This window comes from Rhinoraja longicauda, chromosome 16, assembly GCF_053455715.1.
Source record: "Rhinoraja longicauda isolate Sanriku21f chromosome 16, sRhiLon1.1, whole genome shotgun sequence".
Classification (NCBI taxonomy): domain Eukaryota; kingdom Metazoa; phylum Chordata; class Chondrichthyes; order Rajiformes; family Arhynchobatidae; genus Rhinoraja; species Rhinoraja longicauda.
In genome coordinates this window covers 8,106,606-8,129,504 of record NC_135968.1, presented here as the reverse complement: position 1 = coordinate 8,129,504, position 22,899 = coordinate 8,106,606, and the positions used below count along the sequence as shown (strand labels likewise).

At 48.4% G+C, this 22,899-nt stretch overlaps 1 protein-coding gene across 1 annotated transcript in view; it reads left to right on the top strand.

Moving 5' to 3' along the window:
- The window catches only part of papss2b (3'-phosphoadenosine 5'-phosphosulfate synthase 2b), a 65,051-nt gene that overhangs the window by 22,310 nt on the left and 19,842 nt on the right, over positions 1 to 22,899 (top strand). The window contains exons 2-6 of the mRNA XM_078413151.1: positions 3,426 to 3,540; positions 6,372 to 6,607; positions 10,286 to 10,424; positions 13,212 to 13,330; positions 22,608 to 22,721. Of these exons, the coding sequence (XP_078269277.1) occupies positions 3,426 to 3,540; positions 6,372 to 6,607; positions 10,286 to 10,424; positions 13,212 to 13,330; positions 22,608 to 22,721 (723 nt within the window). The remainder of the gene's footprint in view (positions 1 to 3,425; positions 3,541 to 6,371; positions 6,608 to 10,285; positions 10,425 to 13,211; positions 13,331 to 22,607; positions 22,722 to 22,899) is intronic.

Below are 22,899 nucleotides of genomic sequence, written 5' to 3'. Positions count from 1 at the left end.
GACCTAAATCCTGCACTGCGCAAATGAACTAGGTTTGGTCCTTGGTGAAAATTAATTCTATGTTTGAAAAGACCTTGGGCTGAGTGTAAGATTAAATTTCCTTAATTCCGTTAATAATCACCTCCATTCAAAGAATTCTATTGTGAACGGCTTCTTAAAAGTTGCCCATGACTCTTGACTGAGCACGTTTCTTTTGTTCCCCGTTTTAAAAGGTTGCTTGTCGAGTGTTGCTTTATCACGCAGCTTGAGATTCTGGAAGGAAAAAATAATAAGGACACCAAGTTACTCGAGTTTATTTTCGAGAAACTGCATGGAAAAACAGGCCCCTTCACCCCACTGCGTCCACGCCGGCCATCGACCACCCCTTCACACTCGTTCTCACAAGTTCACATGTTACAGGAGTAGAATTAGGCCATTCGGCCCATCGAGTCCACTCCGCCATTCAATCATGGGTGATCTCTGACTACTCATACCATTTTCCTGCCTTTCCCCCATAACCCTACAGTACAGCAGGCAGTGAAGAAAGCAAATGGCGTGTTGGCCTTCATAGCGAGAGGATTTGAGTATAGGACCAAGGAGGTCCTAGTGCCGTTTTACAGGGCCCTGGTGAGACCGCACCTGGAGTATTGTGTGCAGTTTTGGTCTCCTAAATTGAGGAAGGACATTCTTGCTATTGAGGGAGTGCAGCGTAGGCTCACCAGGTTAATTACCGAGATGTTGGGACTGACATGTGATGAAAGAATGGGTCGATTGGGCTTGTATTCACTGGAATGTAGAAGGATGAGAAGGGATCTTATAGAAACATATAAAATTCTTAAGGTATTGGACAGGCTAGATGCAAGAAAAATGTTTCCGATGTTGGAGGAGGCCAGAACCAGGCGTCACAGTTTAAGAATAAGGTGTAGGCCATTTAGGACAGAGAAGAGGAAAAACCTTTTCCCCTTAATCTGTTGAATTCTCTGCCACAGAAGGCAGTGGAGGCCAATTCACTGGATGATTTCAAGAGAGAGTTAGATGTAGCTCTTGGGGCTAACGGAATCAAGGGATATGGGGAGAAAGCAGGAACGGGGTACTGATTTTGGATGATCAGCCATGATTACATTGAAAAGGTTCTGACTGTCTGCTCAAGTAAGATACTGAAAAATGTCCACATCCTTCATCCAGAATGAATACGTTCAATGGCAAATATAGATCAGTTGCCGCCATTGGCCCTGAAAATCATGACAATAGACAATATCTGATTTTAGTTTAGTTTAGAGATACAGTGCAGAAAAAGGTCCTTCAGCCCATCGAGTCCGAGCTGGCTAGCACTAGCACTAACACTAGCACTATCCGACACACTCGTGACGATTTACAAATTTTACCGAAGCCAATTAGCCAACTAACTCGCACGTCTTTGGAATGTGGGAGAAAACCGGGGCACCTGGAGAAAACCCACGGGGAGAACGTACAAACTCCGCACAGACAGCAACCGAGGTCAGGATCGAACCCGAGTCACCGGCGCTGTAAGGCAGCAGCTCTACCCCTGCGCCACTGTATCGCCCGTGGGTTTCCTCCGGGTGCTCCGGTTTCCTCCCACATCCCAAAGACGTGCGGGTTTGCAGGTTAATTGGCCCCCTCTGTAAAAGATTGCCCCTAATGTGTGTAGAAAGTGGGATAGCACAGATCCTGCGTAAACGGGTGATCGCTGGGTCGGCGTGGACTCGACTGTGGGACATGTTGGCCGGTGTGGACAAGATGGGCCGAAGGGCCTGTTTCCACGCTGTATCACTCTATGACCCTACCCAGAGAGGTACAACTACAAGTTAATCCACAACGACCCTCAATAGCTGCCCATTCTGTATTAAGCAGCAAATGAATACAAAGTTAGAAACAAGGTCTTTTCATATGCAGCTTGCATCCCTTCTACCCTCTTGGCCTTAATCCAATCTTTTTGTGTAAGAGCACAGGCTAAAGTTTAATAAATGTGAAGGGCCTTTAATGAACTGTGTTTACTTCTCTTTAATCAGGTGGGTAGTGAGTTTAAACAAACATAAATCCTAAATTATTTATTTCCAGGCATATCCATTCCAAAGAAGCGTTCAATCAATGTCCTGTAAGGCATAAACTTTACAGCGTCAGAGACCCGGGTTTGATCCTGACCACGGGCGTTGTCTGTACGGAGTTTGTACATTCTCCCCGCATTCAAGAGAGAGCTAGATAGAGCTCTTAAGGATAGCGGAGTCAGGGGGTATGGGGAGGAACGGGGTACTGATTGAGAATGATCACCCATGATCACATTGAATGATGGTGCTGGCTCGAAGGGCCGAGTGGCCTACTCCTGCACCTATTGTCTATTGTCTATTGTCTATTGACCTGCGTGGGTTTTCTCCGGGTGCTCCGGTTTCCTCCCACACTCCAAAGACGTGCAGGTTTCTAGGTTAATTGGCTTTTATAAATTGTCACTAGGGTGCAGTACAGAACTAGTGTATAGGTGATCGCTGGTTGGCGTGGATTCAGTGGGCCATTGGGCCTGCTACCCTGCTGATCTCTAAACTAAACTAATCCGGTGGTGTGTGAGTTTAAACGAGCATGAATCCTAAATCATTTATTTCCTGGCATATCCATTACAGAGCATTATTCAATCGATGACCATTTGTTTTCTATACGATGTGTCACCTAACACATCGATTAATGGCAGTTGTATATATTGGGTTATATTGTTAATTATTTTTCAACAAGGAGAGCTACAACTACAGTTCAGTTTAGTTCAATGTAAAGCCGGTGAAGTCTGATCAAAGGTAGTCCGAGGATCGTCAATGAGGTAGATAGTAGATCGGGACTGTTCTCTGGTTGTGGTGGGATGATTCAGTTGCCTGATAACAGCTGGGAAGAAACTGTCCCTGAATCTGGAGGTGTGCGTTTTCACACTTCTGTACCTTTTTGCCCGATGGGAGGGGGGGGGGAAGAGGGAGTGGCCGGGGTGCGACTCGTCCTTGATTATGCTGCTGGCCTTGCCGAGGCAGCGTGAGGTGTAGATGGAGTCAACGGAAGGGAGGTCGGTTTGTGTGCTGGTCTGGGCTGCGTCTACAATTTGCTGCAGTTTCTTGCGGCCTTGGGTGGAGCTGTTCCCAAACCGTGCTGTGATGCATCCCTGATAGAATACTCTCCACGGCGCATCTGTAGAAGTTGGTGAGAGTTGTAGGGGGCCTGTCGAACCTCCTCACCCTTCTAAGGACGTAGAGGCATTGGTGAGCTTTCTTGGTCGATGCTTCAATGTAGGAGGTCCAGGAGAAGTTGTTGGTGATATTGTCTCCTAAGGATTTGAAACTTTCAACCATCTCCGCCGATGCAGACCGGGCTACGTGAACCGCTCGCCCTCCTGAAGTCGACCGCATTACCGCGTCAGAAAGTGGCCAACAAATAATACTTCTTGTTACCAACAGGAAATTCACGAATCCACCAACGTGGTGTATCAGGCCCATCACGTCAGCCGAAGCAAGCGAGGACAGATAGTTGGCACAAGGAGAGGATTTCGTGGCTGCACGGTCTGGCTAACAGGTAAGACGTTAACTCAAACTATTTGGCCACTCACGCAGATCTGTCACGGTGTTGGGCCTGTCCTCACCCAATCTCAAGTAAATCCCATCTTCGGGCCACAGTTGGTCAGCTCACAACCCAACGGTGTGAATGTTGACTATATTTTACCTCCGTGCCGCCAACTCCCCTGACGTCAGTCTGAAGAAGGTTCTCGACCCATCCCTTCTCTCCAGAAATGCTGCCTGCCCCGCATTTTGTGTCCATCTTCGGTATGAACATTGATTTCATTATTTAAATAAGTATATCTATATGAATATATAAGGGTGTATGAGTATTTTTGTATTAATATCTGACTTATTATACGGGTGGGTGACTATATTTGTATTTATATTTTGTATGTAAATGGTCAGTTTATGTATATATATGATTGGCCTAATCAATAGTCAATAGTCAATAGTAATGTATGTATATATATCAGATGTAGTTAATATAGACATTATTGTGTAAATAGGTATATTCATATGATTGTAGGGGTGAGTGAGTATATATGTAGTTATATATGTATTTTAGGTATTAGTTATTATAGATAATACTTGATAAATATTGATTAGGGATTGGGGGTAGGATTAAATAAGTTCACACTTCTTCCTACTCCTTTTCGCACATGTAAAGACGTTAAGTAATGGATGAAATTCTTTGTATTTCTTCTGGGTTTTTTGTTGTTGTTTATTTTGTTTTTTAATTGATGTCTTTTAACATGTACGAAATAAAATGATAGAAAAGAAAAAAAAAAATTTAAATTCTCTAACTTCAAGTAATCCTTGCATTCCCCTCTCTCTGGTCATCCTACGAGTTTCACTGTCGTCCTGTTGAGTCCCACTGTCGGTGTGACTCGTTACCACCGATCCCGCAGCCAACAATGGACCATTGTGGTCTCCACCTTGCCTTGATTACCACTGGCTTTGCATATCTTCCATTTATTTGTCCTAAGTACCGTCTATATCTCTCGTTCCCCTTTCCCCCGACTCTCAGTCTGAAGAAGATGTCTCAACCCAGAACGTCACCTGGATTCCAGGAACGAGCGGGTTGTCCTATGATGACCGTTTGTCGGCACTGGGCCTGCACTCGCTGGAGTTTAGAAAAATGAGGGGGGACCTCATTGAAACGTACAGAATAGTGAAAGGCCTGGATAGAGTGGATGTGGAGAGGATGTTTCAAGTCAGCGGATATTTTTAAAGCAGGGATAGATAGATTCTTGATTAGTGCAGGTGTCAGGGGTTATGGGGAGAAGGCAGGAGAATGGGGTTAGGAGGGAGGGATAGATTAGCCATGATTGAATGGTGGAGAAGACTTGATGGGCCGAATGGCCTAATTCTACTCTTAATCCTTATGACCCATTCCTTCTCTCCAGAGACGCTGCCTGTCCCGCTGAGTTACTCCAGCATTTTTGTGTCTATCTTCGGTTTAAAGCAGCATCTGCAGTTCCTTCCTACACATTGATATGCAGGGTGTGTTGTGACCAAGATAAAAGGCCCGATACGAACTGATGGGACTTTTTCAAGCCAGAGATAATGGCCCATGTTCCTCTCTCAACCTGAAGATATCTTCTCCCATTGTTTGCCAATGAATGCGGCAGAAATGCGAGTCGCATGCATTGCTGTGGGAAGCCCGACAGCCACCGGACGACTGACTACGTCAAATGCAGCCTGCGGCAGCTGCACGGGATGGCGGTGGGCGTATAGTTTTTATAAATACAGCCTGGAAACAGGCCCTTCGGCCCACCGCGCCCGTGCTGACCCTCGAACACTAGCTCCACCCTACACACAAGGGGCAATTTACAGAATCCAATTGACCAACAAACCTGCATGTCTTTGTGATGTGGGAGGAAACCAGAGCCCCCGGCGAAAACCCACGCAGTCGCAGGAAGAATGCACTAACTCCACGGATGGGTTTTCTCCAGGTTTCCGGTTTCCTCCCACATTCCATCGACGTGCAGATTTGTAGGTTAATTGGCGTCTCTTTCTCACTCTCCCTCTCCCCCTCCCTTTCCGCCTCTCTCCCCCCCCTCTCACTTCCCCCCTCTCTCCCCCCTCTCTCTCTCCCTCTCTATCTCCACCCTCTCTCCCCCCCTCCTTCTCTCCCCCCATCTTCTCTCCCCTCTCTCCCCTCCCCCTCTCTGTCCCCCCTCTCTCTTCCCCCCTCTCCCGCCCCTCTCTCTCTCCCCCCTCTCTCTCCCCCCGCTCTCTCTCCCCCTCCCCCTCTCTCCCCCTCTCTCCACCCTCTCCCCCCTCTCTCTTCCCCCCTCTCCCTCCCCTCTCTCTCCCCCCTCTCTCTCCCCTCTCCTTCTCTCTCTCCCCCTTCCTCCCGCCCCTCTCTCTCCCCCTCTCTCTCCCCCAGCTCTCTCTCCCCTCCCCCTCTCTCCCCCTCTCTCTCCACCCTCTCCCCCCTCCTCTCTCCCCCTCTCTCTCCACCCTATCTCTCCCTCTCTCTCCCCCCCTCCTCTCTCCCCCCGCCCACTATCCCCCGCCCTCTGTCCCCGCCCCTCTCTCTCCCCCTCTCTCTCCCCCAGCTCTCTCTCCCCTCCCCCTCTCTCCCCCCTCTCCCCCCTCCTCTCTCCCCCTCTCTCTTCCCCCCCTCTAACCCCCCCGCCCCTCTCTCCTCCACCCCCCTCTCCCTCTCTCTGTAATGTCATCCCGCTCAACAACACGCAGGTTGAGCCACTTGGGAAGGAGGCCCTGGATGGCGGGCGTGTAGCTGAGCGATCACTGACCGCGAGCCTCTCTTGAAAGGGCCGGGGAGTGAAGCCTGTCGGTGCCGCTGAAGCAATGCTGGGTGTGTTTGCCCCCATTCAGGTCTGTCGGGGGCTGGGAAGACCACCATTGGGTTTGCCCTGGAGGAGTACTTGGTGGCCCACGGCATTCCTTGCTACTCGCTGGATGGGGATAACATCAGGCAAGGTCTAAACAGAAACCTGGGCTTCAGCTCCTTGGACCGCGAGGAGAATATTCGGCGTATCGCCGAGGTGGCCAAGCTGTTTGCCGACGCTGGTCTCGTCTGTATCGCCAGCTTCATCTCGCCATTCACCAAGGTAACGGGAACCCGTTTGCCACCGACGTACCCCCCCCCCCCCCCCCCGTGAAGTCAATCAATCTCTTTCTCCATTCCCTGGTCCCAAGGCTACTGTTAAAGGTTTTTCCGTTTTAGAGATACAGCGCGGAAACCGTGCCCTTCGGCCCACCGGGTCCGCGCCGACCAGCGATCCCCGCGCACTAACACTATCCTACAAACCTGTACGTCTTTGGATGTGTGGGAGGAAACCGAAAGATCTCGGAGGAAAACCCACGCAGGTCACGGGGAGAACGTACAAACTCCGTACAGACAAGCACCCGTAGTCAGGATCGAACCCGGGACTCCGGCGCTGTAAGGCAGTAGCTCTACCGCTGCGCCACCGTGCTGCCCTTGCTATTAAAGCAATAGCCACTGGCCGTTATCCAACAGGATCAACAAGCTTTCCAGGAAGGCTTAGGCTGCGCAGCATCTTGGACAATACAGCTCACCCTCTCCATGACTAAATGAAACTAAACCAACATAAACTAAATTAAACTATCCTAACCAAAACTAACTAACCTAAACTAAATATATTATTCCCCATTAGAGATCATTTGTATTTCTCTACAATACATATAATCTACTCTGTAATTATATCATTCATCTATATACTAAAACTCTCGTTTGTTATCTTGTTTGTGACTGAACTTCAGCCAAAACGGTACGCGATGGCGCGACAATTTTAGGCCCACCTTACTCACCATCGTCACTTTAGTGATAATGCAAGCGGTTTTATTGAAATCGGTGTTATACTTTTAAAGTTATTCACATTTTAAAGTTTAAAAGGAGGGGAGGGGAGGGGGGGAGTGGGGGAGAGGGGAGGGGGGGGGGGTTGAGGAGAGAGGTGGGGGAGGACAGGGTGCTGCACCAATGCAGGAGAGCTTTGGGTCCAATGGGTCCACTTTGTCTAGTACTCTATAAATCTCCGTAATAAGAGGCAGTTCGGCCCTCTGTCATGCCGTCTCTCAGTGGATTCCCATTCATTTAATGGGAGATCGTTCTTCAGACCTTCTCTCCAGAGATGCTGTCTGTCCCGCTGAGTTACTCCAGCATGCTGCGTCTATCTTCGGTTTAAACCAGCATCTGCAGTTCCATCCTGCACATCAATTTAATTTTCCATTACTCATTTTCCCTTGTTGACTTCATTCTTCCTCGACTCTTCCACCATCTTCCCGATTTACACTGAATGAACTTTCGAAGTAGATCTTTGGGATGTGGGAGGAAACCGGAAGGAACTGGGGGAATCCCGCCCAGTCACAGGGAGAACGTGCAAACTCCGCGCAGATAGAACATGGGGTCAGGGTCAGGGTCACCCTTTGACCTGTGGGGTGGTAGATTTTTTCGCTGACCGGCGATCCCCGTACACTAACACTATCCTCCGCATCAGGGACAATTTACAATTTTTACCAAAGCCAATTAACCTTCAAACCTGCACGCCTTTGGAGTGTGGGAGGAAAGCAGGAGCGCTTGGGGGAAACCCACGCGGTCACGGGGAGAACGTATAAACTCCATACAGACAACACCCGTAGTCAGAATCGAACCCGGACCTCTGGTGTGGTATGGTAGCAACTCTACCGCTGCGCCACCGTGCTGTCCCAAGAAATAATTCAAAGTGAGCGGCACGGTGGCGCAGCGGTAGAGTTGCAGCGAATGCAGCGCCGGAGACTCAGGTTCGATCCTGACTACGGGCGCCGTCTGTACGGAGTTTGTACGTTCTCCCCGTGACCTGCGTGGGTTTTTCTCCGAGATCTTCGGTTTCCTCCCACACTCCAAAGACGTACAGGTTTGTATTGGTTGGGCAAATGTTAAAAAATAAATTTAAAAATTGTCCCTAGTGTGTGTAGGATAGTGTTAATGTACGGGGATCGCTGGGCGGCACGGACCCGGTGGGCCGAAGGGCCTGTTTCCGCGCTGTATTTCTAAATCTAAAAAAATCTAAATCTAAAGTTACACCGTTATAAGAAATAGTTTGATACTTCATTGGAGTTTGGTTATTTATGGACTTTTCAGACAGTTTATTTGATTCTTTTAATTATAGCGCACATGTGTGACTTCACCACAAAAATTCTCACACACTGTCACGCTAATGTGTTGAAAAGCTGAGAGGATGTCAAAAGTATATAGACTTTAGCCTTCGGACACAGCACGAAAACAGGCCCATCGGCCTACCGGGTCCACGCCGACCAGAGATCACCCTTGTACACTAGCACTATAATACACATATTAGGTACAATTTTTAACGAAGCCAATTAACCTACAAACCTGCACTTATTTGGAGTGTGGGAGGAAACCGGAGCACCCAGAGGAAACCCACACAGTTGCATGTAGAACGTACAAACTGGGCTTGTATTTGCTGGGATTTAGAAGGGTGAGAGGGGATCTTATAGAAACATATAAAATTCTTGGGATTGGACAGGCGAGACGCAGGAGTCCCGATGTTGGGGGAGTCCAGAACCAGGGGTCACAGATTAAGAATAAGGGGTAGGCCATTTAGGACTGAGATGATGAAAAACTTTATCACCCAGACAGCTGTGAATCTGTGGAATTCTCCGCCACGGAAGGCAATGGAGGCCAATTGACCTAATTTATTAAACCAAACGCAGGCTCGGCGATCGTTTCGCTTAACACCTTCGCTCAGTCCGCCTTAACCAACCTGATCTCCCGGTGGCTGAGCACTTCAACTCCCCTTCCCACTCCCAGTCTGACCTTTCTGTCATGGGCCTCCTCCAGTGCCATAGTGAGGCCCACCGGAAATTGGAGGAACAGCACCTCATATTTTGCTTGGGCAGCTTGCAGCTCAGTGGTATGAACATTGACTTCTCCAACTTTAGATAGTTCCTCTGTCCCTCCCTTCCCCTCCCCTTTCCCAGTTCTCCCTCTATCTTCCTGTCTCCACCCACATCCTTCCTTTGTCCTGCCCCCCTGACATCAGTCTGAAGAAGGGTCTCGACCCGAAACGTCACCCATTCCTTCTCTCCTGAGATGCTGCCTGACCTGCTGATTTACTCCAACATTTTGTGAAATAAATAATCTATTCAAGAGATAGATATAGCTCTTCAGGCTAATGGAATCAAGGGATATGGGGAGAAAACAGGAACGGGGTACTGATTGTGGATGGCGGCACGGTAGCGCAGCGGTAGAGTTGCTGCTTTACAGCGAATGCAGCGCCGGAGACTCAGGTTCGATCCTGACTACGGGTGCTGCACTGTAAGGAGTTTGTACGTTCTCCCCGTGACCTGCGTGGGTTTTCTCCGAGATCTTCGGTTTCCTCCCACACTTCAAAGACGTACAGGTATGTAGGTTAATTGGTTGGGTAAATGTAAAAATTGTCCCTAGTGGGTGTAGGATAGTGTTAATGTGCGGGGATCACTGGGCGGCACCGACTTGGAGGGCCGAAAAGGCCTGTTTCCGGCTGTGTATATATATGATATGATATGATCATAGTGAATGGCGGTGCTGGCTCGACGGGCTGAATGGCCTACTCCTGCACCCATTTTATGCGTTTCTATGAGACGGTGATGTGGAGAGAGATGCAGAACACATGAATGAAAGACATGCAAAAAAAGTAACGATGATAAAGGAAACAGGCCTTTGTTAGCCGTGGGCGAGGTGGAGTTTGGACCAAAAGTTGATGATGTTACTCCGGTATTTTTCTTAGGATCGTGAAAAGGCAAGAAAAAGCCATGAAGTATCCAACCTTCCATTTTTTGAAGTCTTTGTCGATGCTCCCTTGGATATCTGTGAAAACCGTGATGTGAAAGGCCTCTACAAGAAGGCCAGGGCCGGAGAGATAAAAGGTACCAATGTTTCACTCTCACGGGAAACATTTGCTTTAGGTTTCTAGAGTTGAGCTCAGAGACGCAGCAGGGAAACAGGCCCGTCGACCCACCGGGTCCATGCCGACCATCGATCACCCTTTCACATCAGTTCCACGTTAGTCTATGTTCTATGTTAGTAAGAATTTCATTGTACAGATTCGGGACATTTGTCAATGAAACACTGCTGTTGTCAGGCAACTGAATCACCCTACCACAACCAGAGAGCAGTGCTGAACTACTATCTACCTCATTGGTGACCCTCGGACTATCCTTGATTGGGCTTTGCTGGCTTTACCTTGCAAGAAACGTTATCCCCTTATCATGGATCTAGACACTTGTAAATGGCTCGATTGTAATCACATATTGTCTTTCTGCTGACTGGTTAGCACACAGCAAAAGGGCATCCTTGTAATTGAGGCAGTGCAGCGTAGGTTCACGAGATTGATCCCTGGGATGGCGGGACTGTCATATGAGGAAAGATTGAAAAGACTGGGCTTGTATTCACTGGAGTTTAGAAGGATGAGAGGGGATCTTATAGAGACATATGAAATTATAAAAGGACTGGACAAGCTGGATGCAGGAAAAATGTTCCCAATGTTCGGGGAGTCCAGAACCAGGGGCCACAGTCTTAGAATAAAGGGGAGGCCATTTAAAACTGAGGCGAGAAGGAACTTTTTCACCCAGAGGGTTGTAAATTTGTGGAATTCTCTGCCACAGCGGGCAGTGGAGGCCAAATCACTGGATGAATTTAGGAGAGAGTTAGATAGAGCTCTGGGGGCTAGTGGAATCAAGGGATATGGGGAGAAGTTGTGCACAGGTTATTGATTGTGGATGATCAGCCATGATCACAATGAATGGCGGTGCTGGCTCGAAGGCCGAATAGCCTCCTCCTGCACCTATTTTCTATGTAAAAGCTTTTCACTGTACCTCGGTACACGTGACAATAAACTAAAGTGAACTCTTGACTCTTGATCCACGCTGTTTTCCACTCCTTGCACACTAGGTGACAATTTACAGAGGCCTATTAAGCTGCAAACAAGCACTTCTTTAGGATGTGGGAGGAAACTCTGAAAATAGATTGAATGGCGGAATACACTGGAATTTAGAAGGATGAGGGGGGATCTTATTGAAACATATAAGATAATTAGGGGATTGGACACATTAGAGGCAGGATACATGTTCCCAATGTTGGGGGAGTCCAGAACAAGGGGCCACAGTTTAAGAATAAGGGGTAGGCCATTTAGAACGGAAATGAGGAAGAACTTTTTCAGTCAGAGAGTGGTGAAGGTGTGGAATTCTCTGCCTCAGAAGGCAGTGGAGGCCAGTTCGTTGGATGCTTTCAAGAGAGAGCTGGATAGAGCTCTTAAGGATAGTGGAGTGAGGGGGTATGGGGAGAAGGCAGGAACGGGGTACTGATTGAGAGTGATCAGCCATGATCGCATTGAATGGCGGTGCTGGCTCGAAGGGCTGAATGGCCTACTCCTGCACCTATTGTCTATTGTCTATTGTAATAGACTCGATGGGCTGAATGGCCTGATTCCACTCCTATGTCTTATAGAAACCAAAGCACCTGAAGGAAACCCACACAATCACTTTGTGTCTTTCTTGACAGTTTGAAAAAGGGTCTCGACCTGATACATCACCTATCCATGTTCTCCACAGATGCTGCCTGACCTCCTGAGTTACTCAAATTACTTTTTGTCTTGTCTTGTCTTGTCTTTAACACAAAGACTCGTGGTTTTTATTGTCAAATGTCAAGCTATAAAAAAATGGAGTTTTTTGAGGACGGCACGGTGGCGCAGAGGTAGAGTTGCTGCCTTCCAGCGCTTACAGCGCCGGAGACCCGGGTTCGATCCCGCCTACGGGTGCTGTCTGTACGGAGATTGTACGTTCTCCCCCTGGCCACGTGGGTTTTCTCCGAGATCTTCGGTTTCCTCCCACACTCCAAAGACGTACAGGTTTGTAGGTTAATAGAAACATAGAAAAATAGGTGCAAGAGTAGGCCATTTGACCCTTTGAGCCAGCACCGCCATTCAATATGATCGTGGCTGATCATCTAAAATCAGTAACCCCTTCCTGCTTTCTCCCCATATCCCTTGATTCCGTTGGCCCCAAGAGCTAAACCTAACTCTCTCGTGAAAACATCCAGTGAATTGGCCTCCACTGCCTACTGTGGCAGAGAATTCCACAGATTCACAATTGACTTGGTATAAATGTAAATTGTCCCCAGTGTGTGTAGAATAGTGTTAGTGTGTGGGGATCGCTGGTCGGCGCTGACTCGGTGGATTGAAGGGCGTGCTTCTGCACTGCATCTCTAAACTAAACTACAAAACTCAGAGAAACACATGGAAAAACCTAAAACATTCTTTAGTTTAGTTTAGAAATGCAGCGCTGAATCAGGCCCTTCGGCCCACCGAGTCCATGCTAACCAGCGACCCCCACATATTGACACTATCCTACACACACTAGGGACAATTCACACACACACACACACCAAGCCAATTTACCTACAGACCTGTCTTTTTGAGTGTGGGAGGAAACCGAAGATCTCGGAGAAAACCCACGAGGGTCACGGGGAGAGCGTACAAACTCCGTACAGACAAGCACCCTTAGTCGGGATGGAACCCGGGTCTCTGGCGCTGCAAGAGCTTTAAGGCAGCAACTCTGCCGCTGCGCCACCGTGGCCGCCCACCGGTGCACTGTTTTTTTCGATGTACTGGAATTAGCTCCACGTCTTTGCTCAGTTCTTGGTGTTCCTTCGCGCAGGTTTTACTGGCATCGATTCGGAGTACGAGAAGCCCGAAGGTTCGGAGTTGGTGTTGAAAACAAACCTCACCTCTGTCAATGAATGCATCCAGCGCTTGGTAGAGCTCTTGGAAGAGAGGGTACGTGGAACGAGCGTGTGTGTTTGGATCCTCTTGCCTTCGCGACAACGTTAGTCTATCCCTGTAAAGCCCCAAAGCTTACTGTTTGACGAAGGAAAGGGAGCGATATAATCTTCCACGCAGATAGCAACAGGAAGATCGTCACGACGTTGCAGTTAGTCGTTTATTGAAGCAATAATACAAAGATTGGCATACCCACTGTATCAATCCGTTTGTTAATCTGGTAAGATCTTATTATCTTACCCTCGTTCCTTCGCGGCCTGTTACTGCTAAGAACCCTATGTCTCAGCAGGCCTCCATCGTATGGCTACTAAATCCCGTGTCCAGTAGACTTCTCGTTGTCACACTGAAGCTTTACGTCAGTGCTGGGCAAATTATACTCATAATCTGACCCCTCCCATGGCACCTCCCAGTCCATATACGTAAACTCCAGCCCTCATCTCAGGACATAGAAACATAGAAACATAGAAAATAGGTGCAGGAGTAGGCCATTCGGCACTTCGAGCCTGCACCGCCATTCAATATGATCATGGCTGATCATCCAACTCAGTATCCCGTACCTGCCTTCTCTCCATACCCCCTGATCCCTTTAGCCACAAGGGCCGCATCTAACTCCCTCTTAAATATAGCCAATGAACTGGCCTCAACTACCCTCTGTGGCAGAGAATTCCACAGATTCACCACTCTCTGTTTGAAAAAAAAAGTTCTCATCTCGGTCCTAAAAGACTTCCCCCTTATCCTTAAACTGTGACCCCTTGTTCTGGACTTCCCCAACATCGGGAACAATCTTCCTGCATCTAGCCTGTCCAACCCCTTAAGAATTTTGTAAGGACAATCCCCTAATGTACAAAAATAATCCAGTGTATAACAATATGCAAAAATAACTAATAAACGCAAAATGGCTCCTACACTTGCTATTGAGGGAGTGCAGCGTAGGTTCACCGGGTTAAATCCCGGGATGGCGGGACTGTCATATGATGAAAGAATGGGTGGACAGGGGGGCTTGTATTCACTGGAATTTAGAAGGATGAGAGGGGATCTGATAGAAACATATAAAATGATTAAGGGATTGGACGGGCTAGATGCAGGAAACATGTTCCCGTTGTTGGGGAGGGGTCCAGAACCAGGCGTCACAGTTTAAGAATAGGGGTTAGGCCATTTAGGACTGAGAAGAGGAAAAATGTTTTCACCCAGAGAGTTGCGAATCTGTGGAATTCGCTGCCACAGAAGGCAGTGGAGGCCAATTCACGGGATGTTTTCAAGAGAGAGTTAGATTATAGCTCTTAGGGCTAATGGAATCAAGGGATGTGGGGAGAAAGCAGGAACGGCGTACTGATTTTGGATGATCGGCCATGATCATATTGAATGGCGGTGCTGGCTCGAAGGGCCGAATGGCCTACTCCTGCACCTATTTCCTACGTTTCTAGTTCTATGTTATCCCACTTTTTCATCCACTCCCAACACACTGGGAACAGTTTTACAGAGACCCAGTTAACCTACAAACCCACACGCCTTCACTGTGAAGCTAACGACTGTTATTTGGGAGTCACAGTAGCACAGTGGTAGAGCAGCTGCCTCACAGCGCCAGAGACCCGGGTTCGATCCTGACCTCAGGTGCTGTCTGTGTGGAGTTTGCATCTTGTACCTGTATCCTTGTGGGTTGCCTCCGGGTGCTCCGGTTTCCTTCCATATTCCAAAGACTTGTGGTTTGTAGATTAATTGGCATTTGTAAATTGCCCCCAGTGTGCAGTAGGATGACAATAGACAATAGACAATAGGTGCAGGAGGAGGCTATTCGGCCCTTCGAGCCAGCAGCAGCCGCAGTCAGGATCGAACCCGGTTCCTCGGCGCTGTGAGCCAGCAGCTCTACAACCGCTGCACCACTGTGACAATAGACAATAGGTGCAGGAGGAGGCCATTCGGCCCTTCGAGCCAGCACCGCCATTCAATGTGATCATGGCTGATCATTCTCAATCAGTACCCCGTTCCTGCCTTCTCCCCATACCCCCTGACTCCGCTATCCTTAAGAGCTCTATCCAGCTATCTCTTGAATGCATTCAGAGAATTGGCCTCCACTGCCTTCTGAGGCAGAGAATTCCACAGATTCACAACTCTCTGACTGAAAAAGTTTTTCCTCATCTCAGTTCTAAATGGCCTACCCCTTATTCTTAAACTGTGGCCCCTTATTCTGGACTCCCCCAACATTGGGAACATGTTTCCTGCCTCTAACGTGTCCAACCCCTTAATAATCTTATACGTTTCGATAAGATCCCCTCTCATCCTTCTAAATGCCAGTGTATACAAGCCTAGTCGCTCCAGTCTTTCAACATATGACAGTCCCGCCATTCCGGGAATTAACCTAGTAAACCTACGCTGCACGCCTTCAATAGCAAGAATATCCTCCCTCAAATTTGGAGACCAAAACTGCACACAGTACTCCAGCTGCGGTCATATGTTGAAAGACTGGAGCGACTAGGCTTGTATACACTGGAATTTAGAAGGATGAGAGGGGATCTTATCGAAACGTATAAGATTATTAAGGGGTTGGACACGTTAGAGGCAGGAAACATGTTCCCAATGTTGGGGGAGTCCAGAACAAGGGACCACAGTTTAAGAATAATGGGTAGGCCATTTAGAACGGAGATGAGGAAAAACTTTTTCAGTCAGAGAGTTGTGAATCTGTGGAATTCTCTGCCTCAGAAGGCAGTGGAGGCCAATTCTCTGAATGCTTTCAAGAAAGAGCTAGATAGAGCTCTTAAGGATAACGGAGTCAGGGGGTATGGGGAGAAGGCAGGAACGGGGTACTGATTGAGAATGATCAGCCATGATCACATTGAATGGCGGTGCTGGCTCGAAGGGTCGAATGGCCTCCTCCTGCACCTATTGTCTATTGTCTATTCATGTACCTGCCTAAATGTTTCTTAAAGCGATAGTAACGTTTTGATAGTCCCAACCTCAACTACCGCCTCTGGCAGCTCGTACCATACAACCACCATCGTTTTTGTAGAAAGGTTACCCCTCGTGTTCCCATTAAATCTTTCCCCCTTCACCTTAAACCTATGGTTCTTGATTCCCTTACTGTGGGCAAGAGACTACCTGATCTATTCCTCTCATGGTTTTGTATACCTCTATAAGATCGCCATCGTCCTGCGCTCCAAAGAATAGCATCCTTGCTCAACCTCTCCCTGTAGCTCAGGCCCTCGAGTCCTGGGAACAACCTCGTAAATCTTCTCCGTGCCCTTTCCAGCTAGACAACATCTTTCCTATAACTTGGTGCCCAAAAATGCTCTAAATGTGGCCTCACCAACGTCGTCTATAGTTGTGAAAGAAGATAGACACAAAATGCTGGAGTAACTCAGCGGGACGGGCAGCATCTCTGGAGAAAAGGAATGGGTGGCGTTTCGGGTCGAGAACCTTCTTCATAACTGCAACGTGACCTCTCAACTTCTCTACTCAAAGTTTATCACTACAGTTCTTGGCCCTGAAGCAAAGACACTAGTTGAGTTTAGTTTTGAGATACAGCGCGGAAACAGGCCCTTCGGCCCAATGAGTCCGCACCGACCAGCGATCCCCGCACACTTAGACTCTGCTACACACACTGGGGACATTTGACATTTATACCAGGCCAATTAACCTACAAATCTGTATGTCTTTAGGAGGAAACCAAAGATCTTGGAGAAAGCCCACGCAGGTCACGGGGAGAATGTATAAACTCCATAAAGACAAGCGCCCGTGGTCAGGATCGAACTCGGGTCCCTGGCGCTGCAAGGCAGTATCTCTACTGCCACGCCACCCTGCGGCCCTCAACTCAATTCTGGGGGGTTTAGGGTTGGGCAATCACATTTATTCAAATGACGGTGGCGCAGCGGTAGAGTTGCTGACTTACAGCGCCCGAGACCCGGGTTCCATCCGCACTACGGGTGTTTGTCTGTGCACTCTCCCCGTGACCTGCGTGGGTTTTCTCCGGGATTTTCGGTTTCCTCCCACACTCCAAAGACGCACAGATTTATAGGTTAATTGGCCTGGAATAAAATGTTAAATTGTCCCTAGTGTGTGTGGGATGGTGTTAACGTGCGGGGATCGCTGGTCGGCGCAGACTCGGCGGGACGAAGGGCCTGTTTCCGCGCTGTGTCTCTCAACCAAACTAAGCTAAATGTACTTTATGACAAGCATGAGGGGGGCATGGTGACTTTCTGTGCCCACAGTAAGTTAGAAGGCAAAACATAAGCAACTACGCACTTTCAAGGCAACCACAAAGTACTTCCACCTGCAGTTACAGATGAGTTATCAGACGGGAACACGTTTGAAAGGGTGAACATTTATGGCCAAACATTTGTCATTTTTCTGCCTAACTAGCGTCAAGGTCTAGATTCATGACGTCCAGCAGTGGAGCAAAACCCTGCGGTAATTATACAGAATAGTACAGCACAGGAACAGGCCCTTCGGCCCACAATGTTTATTTTAGATTAGTTTAGAGATACAATAGACAATAGACAATAGGTGCTGGAGTAGGCCATTCGGCCCTTCGAGCCAGCACCGCCATTCAATGTGATCATGGCTGATCATTCTCAATCAGTACCCCGTTCCTGCCTTCTCCCCATACCCCCTGACTCCGCTATCCTTAAGAGCTCTATCTAGTTCTCTCTTGAATGCATTCAGAGAATTGGCCTCCACTTCCTTCTGAGGCAGTGAATTCCACAGATTCACAACTCTCTGACTGAAAAAGTTTTTCCTCATCTCCGTTCTAAATGGCCTACCCCTTATTCTTAAACTGTGGCCTCTGGTTCTGGACTCCCCCAACATTGGGAACATGTTTCCTGCCTCTAACGTGTCCAACCCCTTAATAATCTTATACGTTTCAATAAGATCCCCTCTCATCCTTCTAAATTCCAGTGTATACAAGCCTAGCCGCTCCAGTCTTTCAACCATATACGACAGTCCCGCCATTCCGGGAATAAACCTAGTACACATACGCTGCACTCCCTCAATAACAAGAATATCCTTCCTCAAATTTGGAGACCAAAACTGCACACAGTACTTACTCCAGGTGCGGTCTCACTAGGGCCCTGTACAACTGCAGAAGGATCTCTTTGCTCCTATACTCAACTCCTCTTGTAATGAAGGCCAACATTCCATTGGCTTTCTTCACTGCCTGCTGTACCTGCATGCTTCCTTTCAGTGACTGATGCACTAGGACACCCAGATCTCGTTGTACGTCCCCTTTTCCTAACTTGACACCATTCAGATAATACTCTGCCTTCCTTTTCTTACCACCAAAGATACAGCAAGGATACAGGCCCTTCGGCCCACTGTGTCCACACCAACCATCGATCCCATGCACACTAAGACTCTCCTGCGCACACTAGGGACAACTTACATTTCCACCAAGCCAATTAACCTACCAATGGGGAGAAGGCCGGAGAATGGGGCTAGGAGGGAGTGATAGATCAGCCATGATTGAATGGTGGAGTAGACTTGATGGGCCGAATGGCCTAATTCTTCTCCTATTCGTTATGACCTTATGAAACCCGTATGTCCTTGTAGTGTGGGAGGAGACCGAAGATCTCAGAGAAACCCCAAGCGGTCACGGGGAGAACGTACAAACTCCGTACAGACAGCAGCCCTAGTCAGGATCAAACCCGGGTCTCTGGGGGTTTGAGGCAGCACATCTACCGCCGCGCAACCCCTACATACCAAACATATTGCCAAGACCTGTGGAGAACATGGATAGGTGACATATTGGCTCGAGACCCATCTTCTGATCATTGAAGGGTCCCGACCTGAAACGTTATCTGTCCATGTTCTCCAGTGATGCTGCCTGCCCCGCTGAGTTACTCCACATTCCAAAGACTCCTTGCGGCCATGTGGGATTTCTCCGGGTGCTCTGGTTTCCTCCCACACTCCAAAGACCTACAGGTTTGTCGGTTAACTGGCATCTGTACTTTGTCCCTAGTGCACAGGATAGTGCAAGTGTACAGGGTGATCGCTGTGGACTCGGTTGGCCGGAGGGCCTGCTTCCACGCTGTAACTCTAAACTTAGCTAGACTAAATTCCCATCGGAGAGCGGAGGAGCAAAACGTCACCGATCCATGTTCTCCAGAGATGCTACTTGACCTGTTGAGTTACCGCAGCACTTTGTGTCATTTTGTACTTAAACAATAAACTGAGTATACGAGCAAAGAGGTCCTTCTGCAGTTGTACAGGGCCCTAGTGAGACCGCACCTGCAGTACTGTGTGCAGTTTTGGTCTCCAAATTTGAGGAAGGATATTCTTGCTATTGAGGGCGTGCAGCGTAGGTTTACTAGGTTAATTCCCGGAATGGCGGGGCTGTCATATGTTGAAAGACTGGAGTGACTAGGCTTGTATACACTGGAATTTAGAAGGATGAGAGGAGATCTTATTGAAACATATAAGATTATTAAGGGGTTGGACACGTTAGAGGCAGGAAACATGTTCCCAATGTTGGCGGAGTCCAGAACAAGGGGCCACAGTTTAAGAATAAGGGGTAGGCCATTTAGAACTGAGATGAGGAAAAACTTTTTCAGTCAGAGAGTTGTGAATCTGTGGAATTCTCTGCCTCAGAATGCAGCGGAGGCCAATTCTCTGAATGCATTCAAGAGAGAGCTAGATAGAGCTCTTAAGGATAGCGGAGTCAGGGGGTATGGGGAGAAGGCAGGAACGGGGTACTGATTGAGAATGATCAGCCATGATCACATTGAATGGCGGTGCTGGCTCGAAGGGCCGAATTGCCTCCTCCTGCACCTATTGTCTATTGTCTATTGCATTAATTTAACACTTTTCACACAATTCTTCAGTGTGATTCACACCAGAAGATGCTTAAGTGTGCATTTTCTTAACTTGGGCTGGTGATTTAGTTTAGTTTAATTAGTTTAAAGATGCAGCATGGAAACAGGTCCTGCAGCCCACCAAATACCACTCTGATCACCCGTTCACACTAGTTCTATGCTATCCCACTTTTGCATCCACTCCCTACACACCAGGGGCAAATTATACCGAGGCCAAATAGCCTACAAACCCACACGTCTTTGGGATGTGGGAGGTAAACTGGACAATAGACAATAGGTGCAGGAGGAGGCCATTCGGCCCTTCGAGCCAGCACCGACATTCAATGTGATCATGGCTGATCATACTCAATCAGTACCCCGTTCCTGCCTTCTCCCCATACCCCCTGACTCCGCTATCCTTAAGAGCTCTATCTAGCTCTCTCTTGAATGCATTCAGAGAATTGGCCTCCACTGCCTTCTGAGGCAGAGAATTCCACTCTGGAGCACCCGGAGGCAACCCACGTGGTCACAGGTAGATCGTGCAACTTTCACATACAGGCAGCACCCAGGGTTGGGATGGAACCCGGGTCTCTGACGCTGTGAGGCAGCAGCACTAACCAGCTGCGCCACCGAGCCGCGCTGCGGAATAGGTTCACAATGGCAACTTCACATGAAGGAAACAGACACTTGGTAAGGGAGCAGGGAGTGTGATGGGCTTGGTGCGAACGGCAAGTTCCGTGATGTTGCAAATGCAATTGTGGTTCATGACTGCGCCGATGTGGGACGTGAAGCTTCCTCTCTGTGATCATGCTATTTAACAGAATCGTGAGACCACACCAGTGACGTTAGTTCTGGCCTTTGGGATGGTATTTTGTAGTGTAACCGTGAGCAGAATAATTACCATCATTAAATGGACCAACTCACCAACTGGCACAAGTGCAAGACCCGTCTTTAAAGGCAAAATCGTTTAGTTTAGTTTGGTTTGGTTTGGTTTGGTTTGGTTTGGTTTGGTTTGGTTTGGTTTGGTTTGGTTTGGTTTGGTTTGGTTTAGTTTGGTTTAGAGATACAACATGGAAACACTTCCTTCAGCCCACCGAGTCCATGCCAACCATCGATCATCCCTTCACACTAGTTCATGCTTTCACATCCGCTCCCTGCATACCAGGGACGATGTGCAGAGGCCAATTAACCTCCAAACCCCCACGTATTTGTGAGATGTGGGAGGAAACCGGAGCACCCGGAGGAAACCCACGCGGTCACAGGATGAATTACTGCAAACTCCACATAGATAGGCAATCGCTCCCCACTCTTAAACCTTTATTTCAACAGCTGCATCTCCCATTCTAACTATTATCCAACCCTTATCCTGTTCCTGCACACTGCGGATGACTTGATTGTAAGCATGTATAGTTTTTCGTTGGCTGGATAGCACGCAACAAAAACGTTGGTGAGGCCACGTTTCGAGTATTGTGCTCAGTTCTGGGCACCACATTGTAGGAAAGATGTTGTCAAGCTGGAAAGAGTGCAGAGAAGATTTAGGAGGATGTTGCCAGGACTGGAGGGTCTGAGTTATAGAGAGAGGTTGAGTAGGCTGGGACTCGGTGCGCAGGAGGATGAGGGGGTGATCACACAGAGGCATATAAAATCATAAGGAAGAGATCGGATAGATGCACAGAGTCTCTTGCCCAGAGTAGGCGAATCAAGGACCAGAGGACATAGGTTTAAGGTGAAGGGGAAAAGATTTAATAGGAATCTGAGGGGTCACTTTTTCACACAAAGGGTGGTAGTTGTATGGAACAAGCTGCCAGAGGAGGTAGTTGAGGCTGGGACTATCCCAACGTTTAAGAAACAGTTAGACAGGTACGTGGATAGGACAGGTTTGGAGGGATATGGACCAAACACAGGCAGTGTAGATGGGACATGTTGGCCGGTGTGGGCATGTTCGGCCGAAGAGCCTGTTTCCACAATCTGACTGTCTGTCGGTCTCTCTGTCTGTCTGTCTGACTCTCTGTCTGTCTGTCTGTCTGTCTGTCTGTCTGTCTGTCTGTCTGTCTGTCTGTCTGTCTGTCTGTCTGTCTGTCTGTCTGTCTGTCTGTCTGTCTGTCTGACTCTCTGCCTGTCTGACTCTCTGTCTGTCTGTCTGTCTGTCTGTCTGTCTGTCTGTCTGTCTGACTGTCTGTCTGTTTGTCTGTCTGTCTGTCTGTCTGTCTGTCTGTCTGTCTGTCTGTCTGTCTGACTCTCTGTCTGTCTCTCTGTCTGTCTGTCTAACTACTGTGTCTAACTATCTAACACTACAAAAGCTTTTCACTGTACCTCACTCAGTGCAGGAGACAATATGAAAGTAAACTAAAGCTAAAGCCGACAGCACCCGGGGCCAGGTTCGAACCTGGCTCTGCCAGCGGTGCCACCATGCCACGTGGTGAGGCATTGTTGACTTTCTGGGAGGGGAGCCAGCAGATCTTGTGACGGATGTTCCCTATTGTTATTCCCAGGGCATTGTTCCGCCAGCCGCCAGCGAAGAAGTGAAGGAACTGTTTGTCCTCGACAACAAGCATGACTTGGTGCGTGAAGCAGCACGGATTCTGCCCACGCTGCAGATTACTCAGGTAACCCCTGCCGTTCCACCTAAGTCTGAGACCAATGCTCAATGCAAGACAGACACAAAATGCCAGAGTAACTCAGCGAGTCAGGCAGCGCCTCTGGAGAGACGGAATGGGTGAAGTTTTGGGTGGGGACCCTTCTTCTGACTGTCCAAAGAAGGGTCTTCATCTGATATAAACCAGC